Raw genomic sequence first — 18,379 nt, 5'->3', positions numbered from 1 at the left:
AGGATCCTGAGAGGAGAATGCAGGAGAAGGGATTGTGGCGTGGCCACCCCCCCGGGGGGTGATTTCTCACTTTCTGTCTCTCTGTCTCTCTCTGTCTTTCTGGTGAGAGCACACGCCCTATAGCAAAAACCTCTCAAAAAAAATATTAAAACTTATTTTTTCTGAGATATAATATCAGAAATGTCACCTTTGTCAGAAACCCTTTCGAAGGCTATAAGCTTTCTCTACCACAGATACCAACAAAAATATGGAAGGAAGACATGATTATCCTGAGAATATTTTCATGTATTAGAGCTGCCCCCTCCAAGTCAGTTTCCTTAATAACTTATAACATACATCATTCATAAATTAATCTATGCTCACACAACCTTGGTCCAAATTATTTCTTCACACTTGCAGCTCAATTTAAACAACACAGTCAGAACTCACTGGGTACAAAAGTGGATAAGGATTTGAAAGGGAGGATGCGAAGTTCAGATTTTTACATGAATAACAAAATCTGATTCCATTTATAAAGTTTTCTACATCTCTAAATAGTGTGACATTGCAGGGTCTTATATGGTAGAGTAACAAAAATTAAGTAAAAAACAAAAAGAGAAATTTGTAGTTTAATTTTTTAATGAGTTATTTTATTTAACTTTATCCATTTACTTATTTACTTTAATTTGACCAGAGAGGAACAGAGTGAGAGCAAGAGAGAGAGAGAAAGTGAGAAAGCAAGCCGCCAGGTTTGGGACTCAAACTACTGTTGGCCATGTGGGAGTCCAGTGCCCTTAACCACCATGCCACCTGCCAGCTCCTGTAGTTTAATTTTTAAAAAGCAGTCTAAGCTCAGTAACTAGTCAGTCAAAAATCTGATATAATCCACAGTACTCAGGTTAAGATTGGCACCTCACTTACCATAACTAAGGCAATATCAGCTCAAAACAATTTTGTTAAACTACTCAGTGGTGGGACCAATAGTTAGTGTAATGGCTATGTCGCTGGATTCCCATGTGGTCGACTGTGGTTCGCGTCCCAAACCCAGTGGCTTAAACTCACGCCGGGCACATGTGTGTGCGTGCCCAAAATCCCGAGAGGAGAATGGAGGAGAAGGGATTGCGGCGTGGCCATCCCCCCTGGGGGGTGATTTCTCGCCGTCTGTCTCTCTGTCTTTCTGGCGCATGAGCCCTATAGCAAAAAAAAAAAAAAAAAAAAAAAACACCTCTCAAGAAAACCAACCAAACAAACAAAAAAAACCTACTCAGTGGTAAGAATCTAGGTCACAGAGAACAAAGAAGAAAGCTCATTCACCAAGACAGGCTTTTCTTTCATTTGTTTGTTTGTTTGTTTTAAAGACAGGGTCTTGCTTATGATGATCCTTCTGCCTCAAGCTCCCAAATAGCTTAGACTACAAGTGCAGGCTACAAATGCAAGCCATCAACCACTCTCAGCTCTCTCAGAGTCTCTGTTCCCTATGTTGGCCTCAGACTTGTGAGCCCTGCCTCAGTCTCTGGCATAGGTAGGATTACAGGTGTACACCACTGCACCTTGCTTTTAGGATGGGCTGGGAATCGCAACTGGGCCTCCCATGTGGCCTCAGCTGCCAACTAGCAGTGTCTGCCAGTGCATGCTGCTGTGTCTGTGCCTGGGCCCATCACGATGCTTTTATATCAGAAGACAGATGATGCTTGATTAAATGAGTTCAATTCTATTTTCCTTAAAGAGCATACCTCTGATTGCATTATTATTAGCTACATCCTCGTTATTTGTATAAGACAAGACAAGGACACCAGAATTAAGTTACAACAGAACTGGAGGGAAGATTATCTTAGACTCAGTAAAATTTCAGTTTAAAATATTTTGGGCCACATGGGAGTATTGTTTCAGGATGATTAAAAAGAAAAGCTCTTACATTTTATTTGTAATTATTCTTCCCTGCTTTATCATTCCACCTCTCATTTGCTTTCTATCAGAACACTTTGATAAAAGAGCTTGACTGTCTCTTAGAAATAGATAATGAGTAGCAAAGATTTTTCAAATGTAAGTGTCATGATAATTTAAGAAGGCCACGCTTTGTACCTTCTAGGAAGGTGTTGATCAAATGTAATTCTGACAATCTCTCTAACACATGCAAAGGACCTCGGCTACTTTTCAGTTCTAAGGTGCAAGGTCAGGAAGCCAGTCGTTGTTGGATAAAGAAAAGGACAGAGGTTGTTTCACAGTCCACTGGGATACTTACGGGGCAGTGAGGTAGCCCTCCAGAAAGCCAGCCACAAACATGATGATCTCATTGCTCAGAGCCTGAGAACCATACCCAGCTCTGATCTCCAGGATGCCCCAGCCTGTGGTATTCATGGAGTTATTGTAAAAGCCATAGGCATCCCCATTCTTGTCCATTACGTTTTTGACTTGCACCTTCTTTTCAGCAGGCATCCAGTATGCGGTCGCATAGTAGATTTCTGGAAAAAAGTGAATAATGATAGATGCCTTTCGACTAAGTCACTGATGCATTTTTTTCCTGTGTAACCAACAATTCCAACACATTTGCTTTTTAAGATTTCTATTCTGTTAGAATTAGGAAATCTATCACTATAATGTCCTTGTTGCAGGTACCAGAGCCTCCAGCTAAGGGGATGAGCAAGAGCACAAAGAACCAGGTGAAAGATACAAGTATTGTTAGGTGGGCCTAAGGACTGCATCCTTAGAAGTGGGATTTGGGGAAGGCTGAAACTGGAGCTCATGCTCAATACTTTTTTCATTTTTGTGCCATAGGGAGCATGTACTCACTGGAGAGAGAGAGAGAGTCAGGGAAAGTGAGAAATCATCCCCCCAGGGTGAATGGCCGCACCACAATCTCTTCTCTTCCACAATCTCTTCTCTTCTTGGGATTTTGGGCAGCTCTCTCTCACACACACACAATACCCAGCATGATTTTCAAGCCACTGGGTCGGAGACTTGTACTACAGTTGGCCACGTGAGAGTCCAGCACCTTAACCACCATACCCCCTACTGGCCCCTGATATACCTTTTGGGGGGGGGTACTTTTTAATTGCCACAGGGTGCATGTGCTTACCAGAGAGAGAGACTGAGAGGGAGAAAGCAGCTCCCAATGGTGGTGATACCACAGCCCCTTCTCCATTTTACCATCCTGGACATTCATACATGCATGCCTGGTGAGTTTTCTAAACCACCAGACCAGATTTGAATTACAGTTGGCCATATGGAATGTTTTCAACACTAGGATACAAGACTGGCCCCTGCCTTCTCTCTCTTTATATATATACACACACACAGATGCACATTTTTTTGAGAGAAATTTTTGCTATAGGGTACATGCAGTCACCAGAGAGACAGAGACAGAGAGACAGAAAGTAAAAAATCAGACCCCAGGAGGGATGGTCACACTGTAATCCCTTCTCTTCCATTCTCTCCTTGGGATGTTGGGCATGCACGCGCATACACCCATTGTGAGTTTCAAGCCGCTGGGTCTGGGACTCGAACCGTGGCAGTCCAATGCCTTAACCACTATGCCACCTGCTTGTCACTTAATATATTTTTGTAAATTAAAAAAAATTGCTTTTTGCTTTATTCAATTTGAATGAAAAACTTTATGCCATTGATTTTTTTTTCATTTTGCAAGACACCTATTTATCATTTTGTTTAAATGCAAATGCTCCCTTATGCTTTTGAAATAAATTCCCCTTTGTAACTTTGAAAAAAATTGCTAGAGAGTGTGCACACTCACCAGAGAGAGAGAGAGAGAGTGAAAGACAGAAAGCACTCTGTAGGGCGGATGATCATCCCGCAATCCCTTCTTCATTTCTCCTTCTGGGATTTTAGACATGCATGCACATGCACCTGGTGTGTTTCTTAAGCCCCTGTGTTTGGGACTCGAACCACACAGTCGGCCATGTAAGATCCAGCTGCCTGGGCCTCTCTGTAATCTTTCAACCTAAAACTTGAGTCCCTCTAGCCTCCTTTCTGTTACTCATAACTCATATTTAATTATATCTTTCCTATCAGCCTCTACCTCTTTATCTCCATATTTTTGCTATTTTAAGTATCACAACTAGCCTTAACTACAGAGGATGTAGAATACAGTCTCCTGGAGAAAGAAGCTGACGAGTTCCTTTAATTCATTCTTTATACTCTGCCACAGTCACCTTTCTAAAATGCAAGCTGTTTACAAACTTGCCAGCTGAAAGTCTTCAATGGCTTCTATTTCCTACAAACAAAATTCTTCAGCTTAAACTCCTGGCCTCCATGAACTGGCTTTTCTCTTGCCTATCCAGTTTCATTACCCACACCCCAGGCACTTTGTGATCCTGAAACCAGGAGACACACCTCTCCACCCTGCCACGAGCTGGGTTTGCATATGCTCTGACTGCTTATATGCTATCTTCTGTCTGAGATTTTTCTGTCTTAACCATCTACCAATTCGAAATTGCTATTTAAGACTCAGGGAACAGGATCCCTTCTAGAAGGGCTGGCTTTCTCCGCAAGCTCCTTGTACCTGGTGTGTACATCTTTTACACCTTATCTCACTGGCCTGTAACCGACATGCCTGCCCGTGCTCCCACGCGACAAACTTCTTGACACCCGAGATCGCTTCCCCAGAAGTTGGTATAGAAGGAAGGAAGTGATCATTCACTGAGAGAGGAAGCAAATAGGACTAGGTCTGGGAGAGAAAATGAGTTCAGTTTTAGACAGATTGAGATTTTAGTGGTTAAGAGGCTACAAAGCTCAGATTAAATATTTGCATAGGGTTATCTGTTGGCAAGATTTAAAATTGAATCAATTTTTTTTTTTTTTATGCAAAGACTGCCTATCCAATAAGCACCAACAAAATTTGAACTTAATACTGAATATCTGCTACCTTGGCCTGGGGGCCTGGGCAGTAGGCTGGACTCAGTCAGGCTTAGAAGCATATTCTGATTATTATGGGCCTATGTAGAAGTAAGTCAATTTTCTTCTGAGTAAGGTCATGACCACAATGGCACGGTTTCTTTAACAATGGCTAAGTGGAAGTGATAACAGGAATAAACATAGGTAGGTGCAGAATACTTTGTCAATAAACTCCCAGTGACAGATAATTGTCTAATTATTGATGAAGCCAACTGGTTGCAATTGGTCATTGTAGGGCATTAGTAAAAACCTCCCTTCTCCTCCTCTCAACTACATTAAATATATTTCCATGGGTTGGCCTATAGCCAAATGGTTAAGGGAGTCGGATCTCACATGGATGATCTCGGTTCAATTCCTAGCCTTGGCAGCTTTAAAAACACCATGTACATGCATGTCCAAAATTCTGAAAGGAGGGAAAAATGGAGAAGGGACTGCAGCATGACCATTCCCCATTGCAAGGTGTTGTTCCCCTCTCCCATACCCACCATCTTTCTGTCTCTCTGGTGAGCACATGTGCCATCTGGCAGTTTCAGAAAGCATGCTTTCAGAACTTATTTTGAATGACAAATGCCATGATTGAGCTCTTGCTGAGGTTTTCTCACATATTCTCACCCCCCTCACCTCCAGTGAGCCTTACAGAGAAATGAGGAAGCATAGCTCGCTGCATAAGTAGCCTGAAAGAGCTGTGGTAAGGGGAGGGGTCATAAACAGGAACTTTAAATGAAAAGAGGAAGGTGGGCAATCCTGGTTGTCTCTTCTCTTTCCGTTCTATCCACAAAGTGTGATTTTAGTTTTGTGTTCTCCAGAACCTTGGCATTTCTCATCTACAGCACCTTAGGCCTCCCTTTTCCTCCCCTCCATTCCAGCAACCTCTTTTGGCTGTAAATCTTGGCTTGCTTAGACAGCCAAGGTCCAAGTATTCATGGTTGCTTGTACCTCTTTTCCTGACCATAAAAATAAACTTCCGCAAATATGTACTCATTTGACACTAGTTTATCTCAGGCATAACACAAATAAAATTCTTTTACCTAGTCCTCTAGAGAATTCAGTGATAAAGATTTACAGCTACCTGTTTAGCATGTACTTTGAGAATGAAGCCAATATCTGAGTTTGTTTTTATTTATTTTATTTTATTTTATATATCACTGTTATTTATTTTTAATTTGACCAGATAGAGACACACACACACACACAGAGAGAGAGAGAGAGAGAGAAAGCAAGAAACAAAGCCACTGGGTCTGGGACTCAAATCATAGTCAGCCATGTGAGAGTCCAGCAACTCAACCACCATGCTACATTCCAGTCCAGAATATCTGAGTTTTTACTTCACCCCCTAACGAATGGTCCTCTACTCCTTGATGTGTTTTTCCTATTTTCACTTTTTTTCTGTTTTTTCTCTGTATCCATTTAATATCATGATTTTCTTAAATCCTGTATTAGCTTAAGCTATTATACTTTCTTTTTATTTAAAAAAAAAAAAAAACAAAAAACATTTCCAGGGCCAGTCCCATGGTCTAGTAGTAAGAGAGTTGGATCCCACATGGCTGACCATGTAGTTCGGATCCTGGCCCGGGCATTTGAAAAACATGCCACACCCATGTGTGTGTATGCCTCAAGTCTTGTCAGGACGGAGAGATGGAGAAGGGATTTGGCTGTGACTATCCCCCATTAGAGGGTACTTTCTTCCTCTCCCTCCCTCTCTGTCAGTCTCTGGTGAGTGCATGCAAAATGAAAGAATAAAAACATCTCCATTTTGGGAGGTGGATAATGTCAAAAGCATAATAGTGAAAAGGTAGAAAAACATGACATAAATGTAACCCTAACTTGGTTTTATACAAGCTCTGTGCACACAAGGACTGTTTCTGTTTACCACTCTGTATCCTGGGATCACGTCACCTGATGAAATTATGGTGGTTTTGTTTGTTTGTTTGTTTGTTTTATGAATCTAGCTTAATTGTGTGAGTTCTTTAAATAAAATGAGGCTTATTAGAACAATTATTCATAGAAGTTAGTTTAAAATAATTTAAATAATTATGAGCTTAGGTAAGAGTCCTTTAAGATAATTCAGACTCAGCTTAAGTCTACCCAGGCCAAGGGGCAAGTGCATGTGTTAATGTTTAGAGCTGGAAAAATGAGAAATCAGATGTAAACATCTTTTTATTTTCTTTAATTACCAGAGGGTACACACTTAGCAGAGAGAAAGAGAGAGAGGGAGAAGGAGAGAGAGAAAACACCCCCCAGTGGGGTGTGATCACACCAAAATCCCTTCTGCTCCATTTCTACCCTTTCAGGATTTGGGGCATGCACACGCACACACCTGGCATGTTTTTCAAGCTCCAAGGGCCAAGATTCTAACCAGGGCTGGTCAAGTGGATTTTTTCTTACAATGCACGGCACTTAACCACTAAGCTTCAGGGCTGGCCCCAGATTTAAACATTTTTTAACAGTAATGTCCTCAAAATAAATATATTTGATAGATATTTGTTGAATGCAGGGGAATGTTACTTTATAAAAATGGAACATTATTTTCTATACATAAAGATAGAAAAAACCCTGTTATTTTTACATGTCTCTCTACATAAAACCCCAAACATCCAAAATAAATTTCTTTTATTTACTGTGTTCTTTAATATATTTTTGTTGTTTTCGATTGAAAAAAAAAAATTCCTAATCCTGGCTTAGAAAGGAAGACTTTGTGAAAGAGTCATAAGTGGCTTACATCATGCTCATATTTGGAACCTAATTTTCCTAGGACCTCATTTATTAAAGAGTAAGTGGTTTTCAACCCTTAATAATACAATGCTTGCTTACTATATAGAATAAGTTAGAGAGAGAAAAAAAAAAAGAGAGAAAGAGAGAGAGAGACTGCACAGGCCAAATATGTGAGAGAAAATAGAAGAAAATTATACTTCAAACTTCATCTATTGCGGAAGCTATGCTCTAAACTCCACCTTCTAGAATCCCAAAATACTCAGACAAAAAGCCATTTTAAATCTGAGGCATGTCATGGCATGTTTAGGGAAGTGATGCTCTAAACTACATCTTATCTTTAGGACTCCTGAAATACTCAGAAAAGAGATTTTGTCACAGAATGACAAGAAACCACCACAGAAGCACAAGAAATAAGAGAAACCAAAAAAATATCTCTCCCCTAAGGAAAAAGAACAATCCTTCATCATCCACAGACAGTACAGTAGAACTTGTGGAAATGACTGATAGAGAATTCAGAATATTCATAGTGACAAAACTAAATGAGATGCAAGAGCTGAGAGACAGTGAATTCTAGAAGATGCAGGAGAAAAGAGACGAGTTCCAGGAGGCAAGGAAGTTCTTGCGCAATCCAAAATAGGAAATACACACTGTAAGAAAGAACCACATGGAGCTATTAGAGATAAAGGCTGCAATGCAGGAAATCAAAACCTCCTTTGAAAGTATTAAAAGCAGATTAGTACATGCAGAAGATCGAATCTCAGATGTTGAAGGCAAAATCTCTAATCTAGAAAAAACAACTGAAAAGACTGAGAAAATAACCAAAAAAGAGAGAGAGAGAGAGAGAGAGAATTCTATACAAGAAATACGAGACACCATTAAGTGCCCAGACATCCATATAATTGGTATGCCAGAAGGTGAAGAAACTAATAAAGGCACAAGTTCAATAATATCTGTTGCCTTGAATCCGAAATTGGAAATACTCATTATTGGACAGGGCTTTGACTAGAATGCCGTATCTGAAGATTAATCAGAAAACTATGGAACTAAGGTAGATCTCAAGTAAGCCAACAGAAGCTCTTAGAAAGATGGCGCCTGGCATCATAGTTCTTGCCTGGCAGAGAGGATTAGAGAAGCTGTATGAAAGAATTTGTACCATAAAATAACCTGGACTTTTCCAGCCCAGCATTGTAATCAGTCAAGATTGCAAAAGAGCAGTCACAACCAGAGGATTATCTTGAGGAAGACTTTGAAGGAAGAAAAAGAGACTGATCTTTGCTAGCAGATGGTATATCACAGAATACTTGGTAGGCAGGGCTAAATTGAGGTTTATGTGTGACTCGTGAGCTGGGCATTTTCTTTTCAAAGATTGAGTAGTTGACATGTAAATATTTTCTCAAAAATATTTAAAACCGTACTGTCTTTGTTGTTATAGAGTCACAAACAAAGTTATAATAAATATTTTGAACATTATCTTTAAAATTCAGTTTTTTTAATTTTGAAAGTTATTTATTAACTGTCAAGAACTATGGGGTATGAGCAAAAATTTTTTGATATGCAAAGTAAATGTTGTTGGGAAAATGTAAAAATAAATGAATAAATAATAACATTCTAAACAAAAAATTCCAATAAAATTAATACACCTCTAGTTAAAAAACAAAACAAAACAAAACAAAACACTTCATCTATTCAGATTGGCTTTAGCTAATAGTTCACTGATTAGGATCCTTGAAGTGTTTCTTTTCTTCCATCGAGCTGGTCCTTCAGTAAATCTATGTACTTTGGTATTGCCCTTTTAAAAATTTGCCAGTGTGAGTGTGCTTACAAGAAAGAGAGAGGGAAAGTGAGAAAGTATCCCCATGAGGAGTGGTCACACTACAAGGCCTTCTCCTCTCCTCTCCCTCATTTTGGGATTTTAGGCACTTGTGCACACATATCCACTGTGTTTTTCCAGCTGATGGGTAGAGGACTCGAACTATGCAGTTGGCCATGTGGGATCCAGCTGCCTCAACCTCCAAGTCATGGGCTAGCTCACATGGCCCTTTAAAAGGGCTGGAGGTGAGAGGGTGTGGGACCAGCAGATGGCATAATGGTTATATCGCTGGACTCCCACATAGTCAACCATGGTTCAAGTCCCAGACCTGGTGGCTTAAAACTTATGCCAGACACGTGTGCATGCATGCCCAGGATCCCGAGAGGAGAATGGAGGAGAAGGGATTGTGGCGTGGACATTCCAGCTGGGAAGTGATTTCTTACTTTCTGTCTCTCTGGCGGGTGTACATGACCTGTAGCCAAAGTCTCCCTTTAAAAAAAAAAAGAGCTCAGGGGCCATCCAGTGGCAGTGGTTAAGGTAGCTGCATCCCACATAGCTGACCACATGGCTTGTGTCCAGATCTGGAGGCTTGAAAAACACACAGGACACATGTGCCTGCATGACTAAAATCCTAAAGGGAGGACAGACAGAGGAGAAGGGATTGCAGTGTGAGTGTTCCGCACGAGGGTTGCTTTCTCTCTCTCTCCCCTCTGACAAATTATAAACAAACAAATAAAATAAAAGGGATCTCAGGAATTTAACATCTGGTTTCCAGGTTTGCTGTGACTCTTTATCAGAGTCACTCATAAAATAACTGCTAAGTGAATGAAACAATGCCTAGGCAACAAATAGATGTTTTAGTCTTGGTGGTATCCAGAGACCCGAGCCTGAAACTCCAGCTTTAAGAACTATTTTGGCAAGTGCTACCAGGGAACAGAAATGGAAGACCTGGGAGTAAAAGAAGGAAACAGAAATGACCAATTCAAAGGTGCATTCTGCTTTCTTTCTTTCTTTCTTTCTTTCTTTCTTTCTTTCTTTCTTTCTTTCTTTCTTTCTTTCTTTCAGAGAGGTTTTTGCTATAGGGCGCGTGCGCTCGCCAGACAGAGAGAGACAGAAAGCGAGAAATCACCCCCCAGAGGGGATAGCCACACTGCAATCCCTTCTCCTCTGTTCTCCTCTCGGGATCTTGGGCACGCACGCACACATGCCCGGCATAAGTTTAAGCCACCGGGTCCGGGACTCGAACCGCGGTCGACTATGTGGGAGTCCAGCGACATAACCATTATGCTAACTGCTGGTCCCCCTCTTTACTTTTTTAAGTGAACACAAGAAAGAGCTCTCCTGCAGGAGGAGGAGAAGGAAGAGAGAGGGAGAAAGACTGAGATAGGTAAGTTTTTTTAGAGATTTTTGCTGTAGAGAATGCACTCACTGGAGAGAGAGAGAGAGAGAAAGTGAAAAATCACCCCTTGGGGGACGGCTATGGCACAGTCCCTTCTCCTCCACTCTCCTCTCAGGATCTCGGGCACACATGCACACACACCTGGTGTGAGTTTCAAGCCACTGGGTCCAAGATTCAAACTGTGGTCACCCACGTGAGGGTCCAGCGCCTTTATCATTACACCACCCACTGGCCCCAGAGAGAGGTATTCTTGACAAGGTCTCCTTGTGTTGCGATCCTCCTGCCCCAGTCTTCTAGGTAGGTAGGACCACAGGTATGCATCACTGTGCTCAGCCTCTTTTTTTTTTTAAAGAATTATTTTATTTAACTTTATTTATTTTATTTATTTTAATTTGACCAGAGAGGGACAGAATGAAAGAGAGAGAAGGAGAGAAAGAGAAAGAAAGCAAGCCAACAGTCCAGGACTTGAACCACGGTCAGCCACATGGGAGCCCAGCATCCTTAACCACCAAGCCACCTGCCGGCCCCCTGTGCCCAGCCTCTTTAAAATGGACTGAGAACCAGGAGTCCTGGCCTCTCATGTGACTTCAGTTACCACACCTGTGGCACCTTGCTTCCAGCACCACCATGACTGGGCCCAAGGTATTCTCTACTGTGGACACTGAGGGTTGACCCCATTGGGACCTTTTGTACAGGTAGATGGAATGAACCTCCCAAGTCTCCATCCAGGGATGGAAGAGGGAATGATTGCGTATCTGCTTACTCTCATCCACGCAGGTCAAAACTTGTCCTATTAAGTGTGAAACCCTACTCCAGGTTAGCATGGCACCAGAGCTAAGTGGTTATGATGGAGATGCTGACAGCAAGAGATTCTTCCTGTGACTGAGGGAGGCGCCTCAGTCCCACCTGCATGAAGCTAGAATAAAAGGCAGGAAAGGATGTGAGGCAGATTGCATCATGTCCCTGATACAGAAGGTAAATAGGAAGGGCAGCAGAACAGCAATGGAAAAAATTACTGGAGAAGAGGTGCTTAGAACTGGACGGATCCTGGGACCAGCAGTTAGCGTAATGGTTGTGTTGCTGGACTCCCACGTAGTCGTCCACGGTTCACATCCCGGACCCAGTGGCTTAAACTCACGCCAGGCACGTGTGTGTGCGTGCCCAAAATCCCGAGAGGAGAATGGAGGAGAAGGGATTGTGGCGTGGCCATCCCCCCTGGGGGGGTGATTTCTTGCTTTCTATCTCTATGTCTCTTTCTGTTTGTCTGGCGAGCGCACGTGCCCTATAGCAAAAACCTCTCCAAAAAAAAAAAAAAAAAAAAAGAACTGGACGGATCCCTTTGTCCTCACTGTCCACTGAAGTCAGTTCTTGCCACAAAGGTCACACCTGGTGATACGTTTGCACCAACTCCATGCAATTAGTTTTTGATTACACTTTTTTTTTTTAAAGATAAAGTCTTGCTGTGTTGTCCAGACTGGTTTCGAATTTGAGACCCTTCTGCCTCAGTCTCTTGGTTAGCCTGTCACTGTGTCTGACTTCTAATTATTAATTAATAATTATTATTTAGAACTTTGGTATCTTAGGTTTGGTAACAACCCCAAAGAGAGTAACATTGGTTTGAACAATGTAACAGTTTGTTATGCCAGAATTATTTCTGCATTCGTAGGGCTGATGGGCAATTTCAGAGTAAGCCTGTCCATTCTAGCGATTGGCTCATTCTGTTTTCAAATCTCTCAAGCAAGAGACTTCCCCAATTTTCCCTAGGAAGACTGTAACATGGTATCTGTTGTCTGTGTAGGCATGGGGTTTCAAAGGTTAGAAAATTTCCTCTTATTTTTACTACCTCTATTTCATTTTTTATCTTCTTAAGTAAGTTCCTGTTTGGCAATAGTACAAAGAAGCTACCTAAAAACATTAAGTTTTCTGACCACATTTTAAAGCTAAATTTTCAAAAGATTATGAAATGTAAGTTGTAGAACCTGCTCCATTAAAAAAAAAAAAAAAAAAGACAAAGTTTAAACACAGGAGCCATCCTTATAGCACATTGGTTAAGGAATCTCAAATGGTGGACGGTGGTTGGAATCCTGGCCCCCGTGACGTGAAAACCATGCTAGACACATGTGTGTGTGTGTGCCCCACATCCAGACAGGGCAGAGAAGTAGAGAAAAAGGGATTGAGGTGAGGGGTACTTTCTTCTCTCCTTCTCTCTCTCCTATCTCTCTGATGAGCGCACAAGCCCTCTGGCAAAGGGAAGAAAAACAAAAGCTTAAGTGCATTAAAAAAACCTGAAGATGTTGAAGAAGAAAAATTCTTTGAGGTTCATCCCACGACTGGTGCTGCACACTCTAAATAGATAAGGCTTTACAATTTGGAATCCAACAAAAGTGAAAGATAGCAAGTAACCAGGTGAAATTAATTCCTAAAGAAGTATGAAAACAAACATTTCTGTTTTACATTTAAAAACAAACTTCCAAGACAAAGTTCATGTAATTCATAGTTTATGTATTATGAAAATAAATCATGATAAATAAAAAAATTAGTCTACCTCAATTGAAACACTGAAGGAGGGTCCTTTTTAATATTCTTTTAAAGAAAGGTTTAGACCTTTGCTACTAGATAGACGTTTTCAGAAGGACCAGGAAACAAAGTTAAATAATAAAGGTAAATGCTCTCTTTTCTCAGAAATTGTTCTGGAACTCATCTTGTATACATTTTTTATAAACAAACTGTTATAGGGAGAGCAAAAGAAAGTGTTCATATTTACACAGAGCACTGACTTGGTTCTGAAACACCAAGCAATGGAAGTGAGCTGTAGGAAGACTTTGTGAGGCTCTGAAAGAAAGGGGGAGGGGGGCTGGACAACTCTAAAGCAGCATGTGTAATAAAAATGCATTTAGGAAGAAAATAAATCCTTTGAGACCTACCCCATGAATCACAAGATGAACTCAGTTATAATTAAGGAAAGTGATCTATAATATTGCTCACTGTTTTCTGAAACACCTGCTTAATGTGCTGGTATGTATCCCCCAAACTCTGAAACGTTGAACTATGACTAAGAAAATATCCTGCTTTCGGGCCCCGCAGTTAGCATAATGGCTATGTTGCTGGACTCCCATGTAGTCGACCGCGGTTTGAGTCCCAGACCTGGTGGCTTAAACTCACGCTGGGTGCGTGTGTGCCCTAGATCCCGAGAGGAGAATAGAGGAGAAGGGACTGAGGCATGGCCATCCCCCCAGGGGGGTGATTTCTCGCTTTCTGTGTCTCTGTCTCTCTCTGGCTTTTTGGCGAGCGCACATGCCCTATAGCAAAAACCTCTCCCCAAAAAAAGAAGAAAGAAAAAGAAAAAGAGCTGGCATCTAGGGGCCAGCAGATGGCATGGTGGTTAAGGACGCTTGACTCCCATGTAGCTGACTGCAGTTCGAGAGTCCCGGACCAGGCAGCTTGCTTTCTCACTTTCTCTCTCTCTCTCTCTCTCTCTGTCCCTCTATAGTCAAATTAAAACAAATAGACTATATATGTATATATATATATATAAGAAAATATCCTGCTTTCATAAGAAGTTAATAGTTCAAAGTGCATGGACCATCATCTGCAATCATGTTGACTTTATTAAGAGATCCACAATGGGGCTGGTCCCGTAGCTCAGTGTAAGGGAGCCGGATCCCTCATGGCTGACTGTAGTTAAGTCCTGGCCCCAGTGTCTTGAAAAACACACTGGGGGCCTGTGTGTGCATGCCCCAAATCCTGCCAGAATGGAGAAATGGAGGAAAAAGGATCGCCATATGACCATGCCCTACTGAGAAGTGGGTGCTCCCTCTCTCTTTTTACAGTGAGCACATGCACCCTCTGGCAATTTGAAAAAATAATAATAATAACAATAATAAATAAATAAAGAGGGGCCAGATTTGTGTCCTGGTGGTTAACATAGCGAATCCCATGTGACATATTAAGCAGTTTGAGTCCTAGGCCCGACAGCTTGAGAAACATGCTAGGCACATGTGCATGGGTGCCCAAAATCCTGACAGGAGAGAGATGTGGTGTGACCATTCCACATAGTGGGTACATTTTCCTCTCCCTCTCTGTCTCGTTCTGGTGCATGCACACACCCTCTGGCACACCTCCCCCACAAAAAATAACCAAAAAATGAGAAATCCAAGACGGCTTTCCAGAGAAAAGCAGCTCCAGTGACCAGTAATAATGTCGCTCAACTATACAGCACATCCTGGATGCCCAGGGTTTCTCATAGCCCTGTAAGACTGTGATGATAGACATTTAACAAACAAACAGAGGCCTAGAGAATTTAAATATCTCATTAAGTTCACGCAAGTGTTGGAGCCAGGATTCAAATAGGCAGGCAGTTTCCAGGGATTTTTCTGTTTCTGGTACATTATATTACCTGTCTAACACTGTACCTCCAAGAATGAAGAATTTTCAGACAAAGAAGAAACACATAGAACAACTGGGAGGCCCTCCTTCAAATGAACTTGGGAATAAACATGCCCTTAGAGTTAAAGGATCAACTGAGATCTCCCCAGCTGTAGGTCTGCCCAATTACCTGACAAAGACAGAATGACTTCAAATTCCTTGATTACCGTATAAAGCTATTGACCTACCTAGAGAGGGAATCTGTTAGTCTCAGGTGGACACTGGTGATCCATGGAAGAGTAGAAATGGCAGTATCTCAAAGCTAGGGGCTGGCTGTGCTAGGAAAGCACCAACAAGCACTAGAGCAACCCACTAGCTGATTCAAGTGTTCGGTGGCTACTGGGAGACAGACGAATCAGGCTTCCAAGCTGAGACTCCTTGGAGATTTTGACCCAATGTTGGTTTGATTACAGTGAGAACATTCCTGAAGCAGGCTACATAAATGCTTAGTATGATTGACAGTTATATTTCTAACACAAAATAATTAGCAAGTCTGGTAGATAGACTTGGGTGTGTACCAGGGTGAACCGGCTTTCTCAGATCTGATTGGATCTGGAGCACTGGAAACAATGAATTTCAGGAGTCTAGTCCTGCAAGACTAACGACCAGATTCTGAAGCAGTTTTACTAAAGCATATGCCACTTTACCAGTCTCTCAGTAGCCAACTCATCTCTTCCCCTAATGACAACTTGACTTCACTCCACATACCACTGGCAAAAATTATAAAGGACATTGTGAAAACATGTGGAATTTTTCAGTCTGAAAAGATAAAAGTAATACCATTATATTTCTAAAATACCTTGGAAGATATGGATAGGATGAATGGGCAATTATTCACTGACTTCTACAATGGAAAACTACAAAGTAACCTTTAAAAATGGAAGAGGTTGGGGCTGGTCACTTTGCGTGGGGAACCGGTTCCCACATGGCCAACTGTGGTCTGAATGTTAGCACTGGACTGAAAAACACATTGGCCATGTGTGCTATGTGCCCCAAATTCTGAGATGGTGGAAAAAGAATGCCTCATTGGGGGTTTCTCTCTCTCTTTCTCTCTCTCACACACACATGTATTCTGGTAATTAAAAAAAGAAAAGAAATGGGGCCAGTAGGTGGTGTAGTGATTAAGGCACTGGACTCCCACATGTCTGACTGCAGTTTAAGCCTCAGACCTGGCAGCTTGAAACTCACGCCAGGCTCATGTGTGTGGGTGCCCAAAATCCTGAGACGGGAATGGAGGATATAGATTGCAGTGTGGCCATCCTCCTCGGAGGTGGGGGTGTTTCTTGCTTTCTGTTTCTCTGTCTCTCTCTGTTTCTCTAACAAGCACCCTGCTTTGATAGCAAAAATCTCTTAAAAAAAAAAAAAAAAAAGGTTGTTCTTGGATATACAGATGCATATTTGCAAGAATAAAGTTCATTCAAAGGGAATGAAAATGCAATCCTTTCAGTGTTTATTGAGTCCCTACAAAGTCCAGAGTACTAAAGTGGGTACTTCAAAGAACACATGATAAGCAAGAGGTAGCAAAGTCCCTATTTTCTACTTTCTGAAGTTGTTGACGATTTAGTATAAGGTTAGGTCAAAGATCCAAAAAGTTGTGATGGAAAACGGAATAGTAAGGGTGGAACAAAGAAACAGAGATCACATCTATTTGAAATAGTTGGTGTAGGCATCACCAGATGTCTTTGAACACCGTGATTAGAAGCCTTTCCAGATTGCTAGAGGCACCCAATGACTTGGCTTGAGGGACTCAGTTTAAACTAAGAATAAATGGTGCCCATCTTCGAAAGAACACTATCTCCATGGATAGAAACATTTAAAGTAATCTCAGAAGCCCAAAAGAACAGAAAAAGAGGAACAATTTTAATCAGTATGCCAGACACAAAAACCATTTCCATTCTGGAACCTTCTCTAGCATCTCTCAGGTACATCTGAATTAGCAATCTCCCGGAAGTAAAAGAAGTCTCCCAGGCCACCTCCATTAGTCAGGCAAAGAACTGAATGTGCAACTAAACCAAGATTCAAGAGTCTGCAAGGTGCATCACTTCTTTTCCCAGAACCCTGGGCAAACTGGCAAGATTGAAGACTGAAGAATGGGAACTGGGAAGTTGGGGAAACAAAGGCCTTGAAATCTGGCAACTACAGTCGCTCTACGGAAGGTGGTGTAACTGGAATCAGTACACACTCTTGGGAAAGGGCCCCTTCCCTCCCCCCCCACCCCATCCTTCCCTATGCTTGCACAAGGTCAGCACAGAATAGGGATTATGAAATAAAACTAATGCTCTCGATATTACATTTGAAAGTCTTTCAAGTCCTTTTAGTTCACAGTCTTGATCTTTGGGAATGGAAATGGTAACTCCAAGGTGGGCTTTCTTTTCTTTTCTTTCTTGTTTCTATTTTTATTTTGTTGTTTTTCATTTTTGCCAAGGAGAAGGTTTGCTTCCACAGCAGTAGGGTTAAAACCTGTTTTACCAGGAGGGGAGCAGCTAAGCAGATGGCCTCTAGCATCTCAGCTCTGTCTCCACTTGCCCTGTGTTATCTCCGTGAACATTACTAACTTCTCCCCAATCCGGCTCTCATCTATTAAATGTGGCTTATTAATTCACTTGAATCTGATAAGTATTATATGAAAAAACATAAAGCCCTTATCAAGCTGAATATACCAGGTTGCAATTTTGATTGTTTTAAACCGACATCACTGTCTATAGGAAAAAAAAAAAAGTGGCAGCCCAGAATCATACCTTCCTATGATCAGGATAAATATATTTAGATGCCCTTTGGCTGGCCCTTTTAGAACCAGCAGAGGCTCTGCGGGCCAATAAAGAGTTTTGCAGGAGGAGCGAATCGATTTGTCTGCCAAGAATTCTGGCCAAAACTTTTCAAGTTCGCAGAGCAGGCGCCATGCCCTTCTCAAGTACCATCCCTGAGCCACAGCAGGGCTGGAGCAGGACCTGCCAGTCTCCCCGCAGAAGTGCGGCCCTTAGCGTTCACCCTCTGGAAATCACCTTGACCAGATTCTGAACCGGGACCGGAGCGCACCGAGAGGGCGCGGGCAGGCGCCGAGGGCCCTCTTCCCGGGCGCCCCCAGTCCCGGCGGGCTGCGGGGCGCACGCTGCTCACCTGGTGGGCTTCGCGGGGCGCGTGGTGGC

The 18,379-nt window shown here is 42.0% G+C and overlaps 1 protein-coding gene across 1 annotated transcript in view; it reads right to left on the bottom strand.

Moving 5' to 3' along the window:
• The window catches only part of PLBD1 (phospholipase B domain containing 1), a 69,974-nt gene extending 58,342 nt beyond the window's left edge, over positions 1-11,632 (bottom strand). The window contains 2 exon segments of the mRNA XM_006169967.1: positions 2,222-2,441; positions 11,572-11,632. Of these exon segments, the coding sequence (XP_006170029.1) occupies positions 2,222-2,441; positions 11,572-11,632 (281 nt within the window).
• Positions 11,633-18,379: the final 6,747 nt, after the last annotated feature.

The sequence above is a fragment of the Tupaia chinensis genome, unplaced genomic scaffold (assembly GCF_000334495.1).
Source record: "Tupaia chinensis unplaced genomic scaffold, TupChi_1.0 Scaffold147869_1, whole genome shotgun sequence".
NCBI lineage: Eukaryota > Metazoa > Chordata > Mammalia > Scandentia > Tupaiidae > Tupaia > Tupaia belangeri.
Note: the sequence above shows the minus strand (reverse complement) of the source record. Positions and strands in the feature narration are given on the sequence as shown.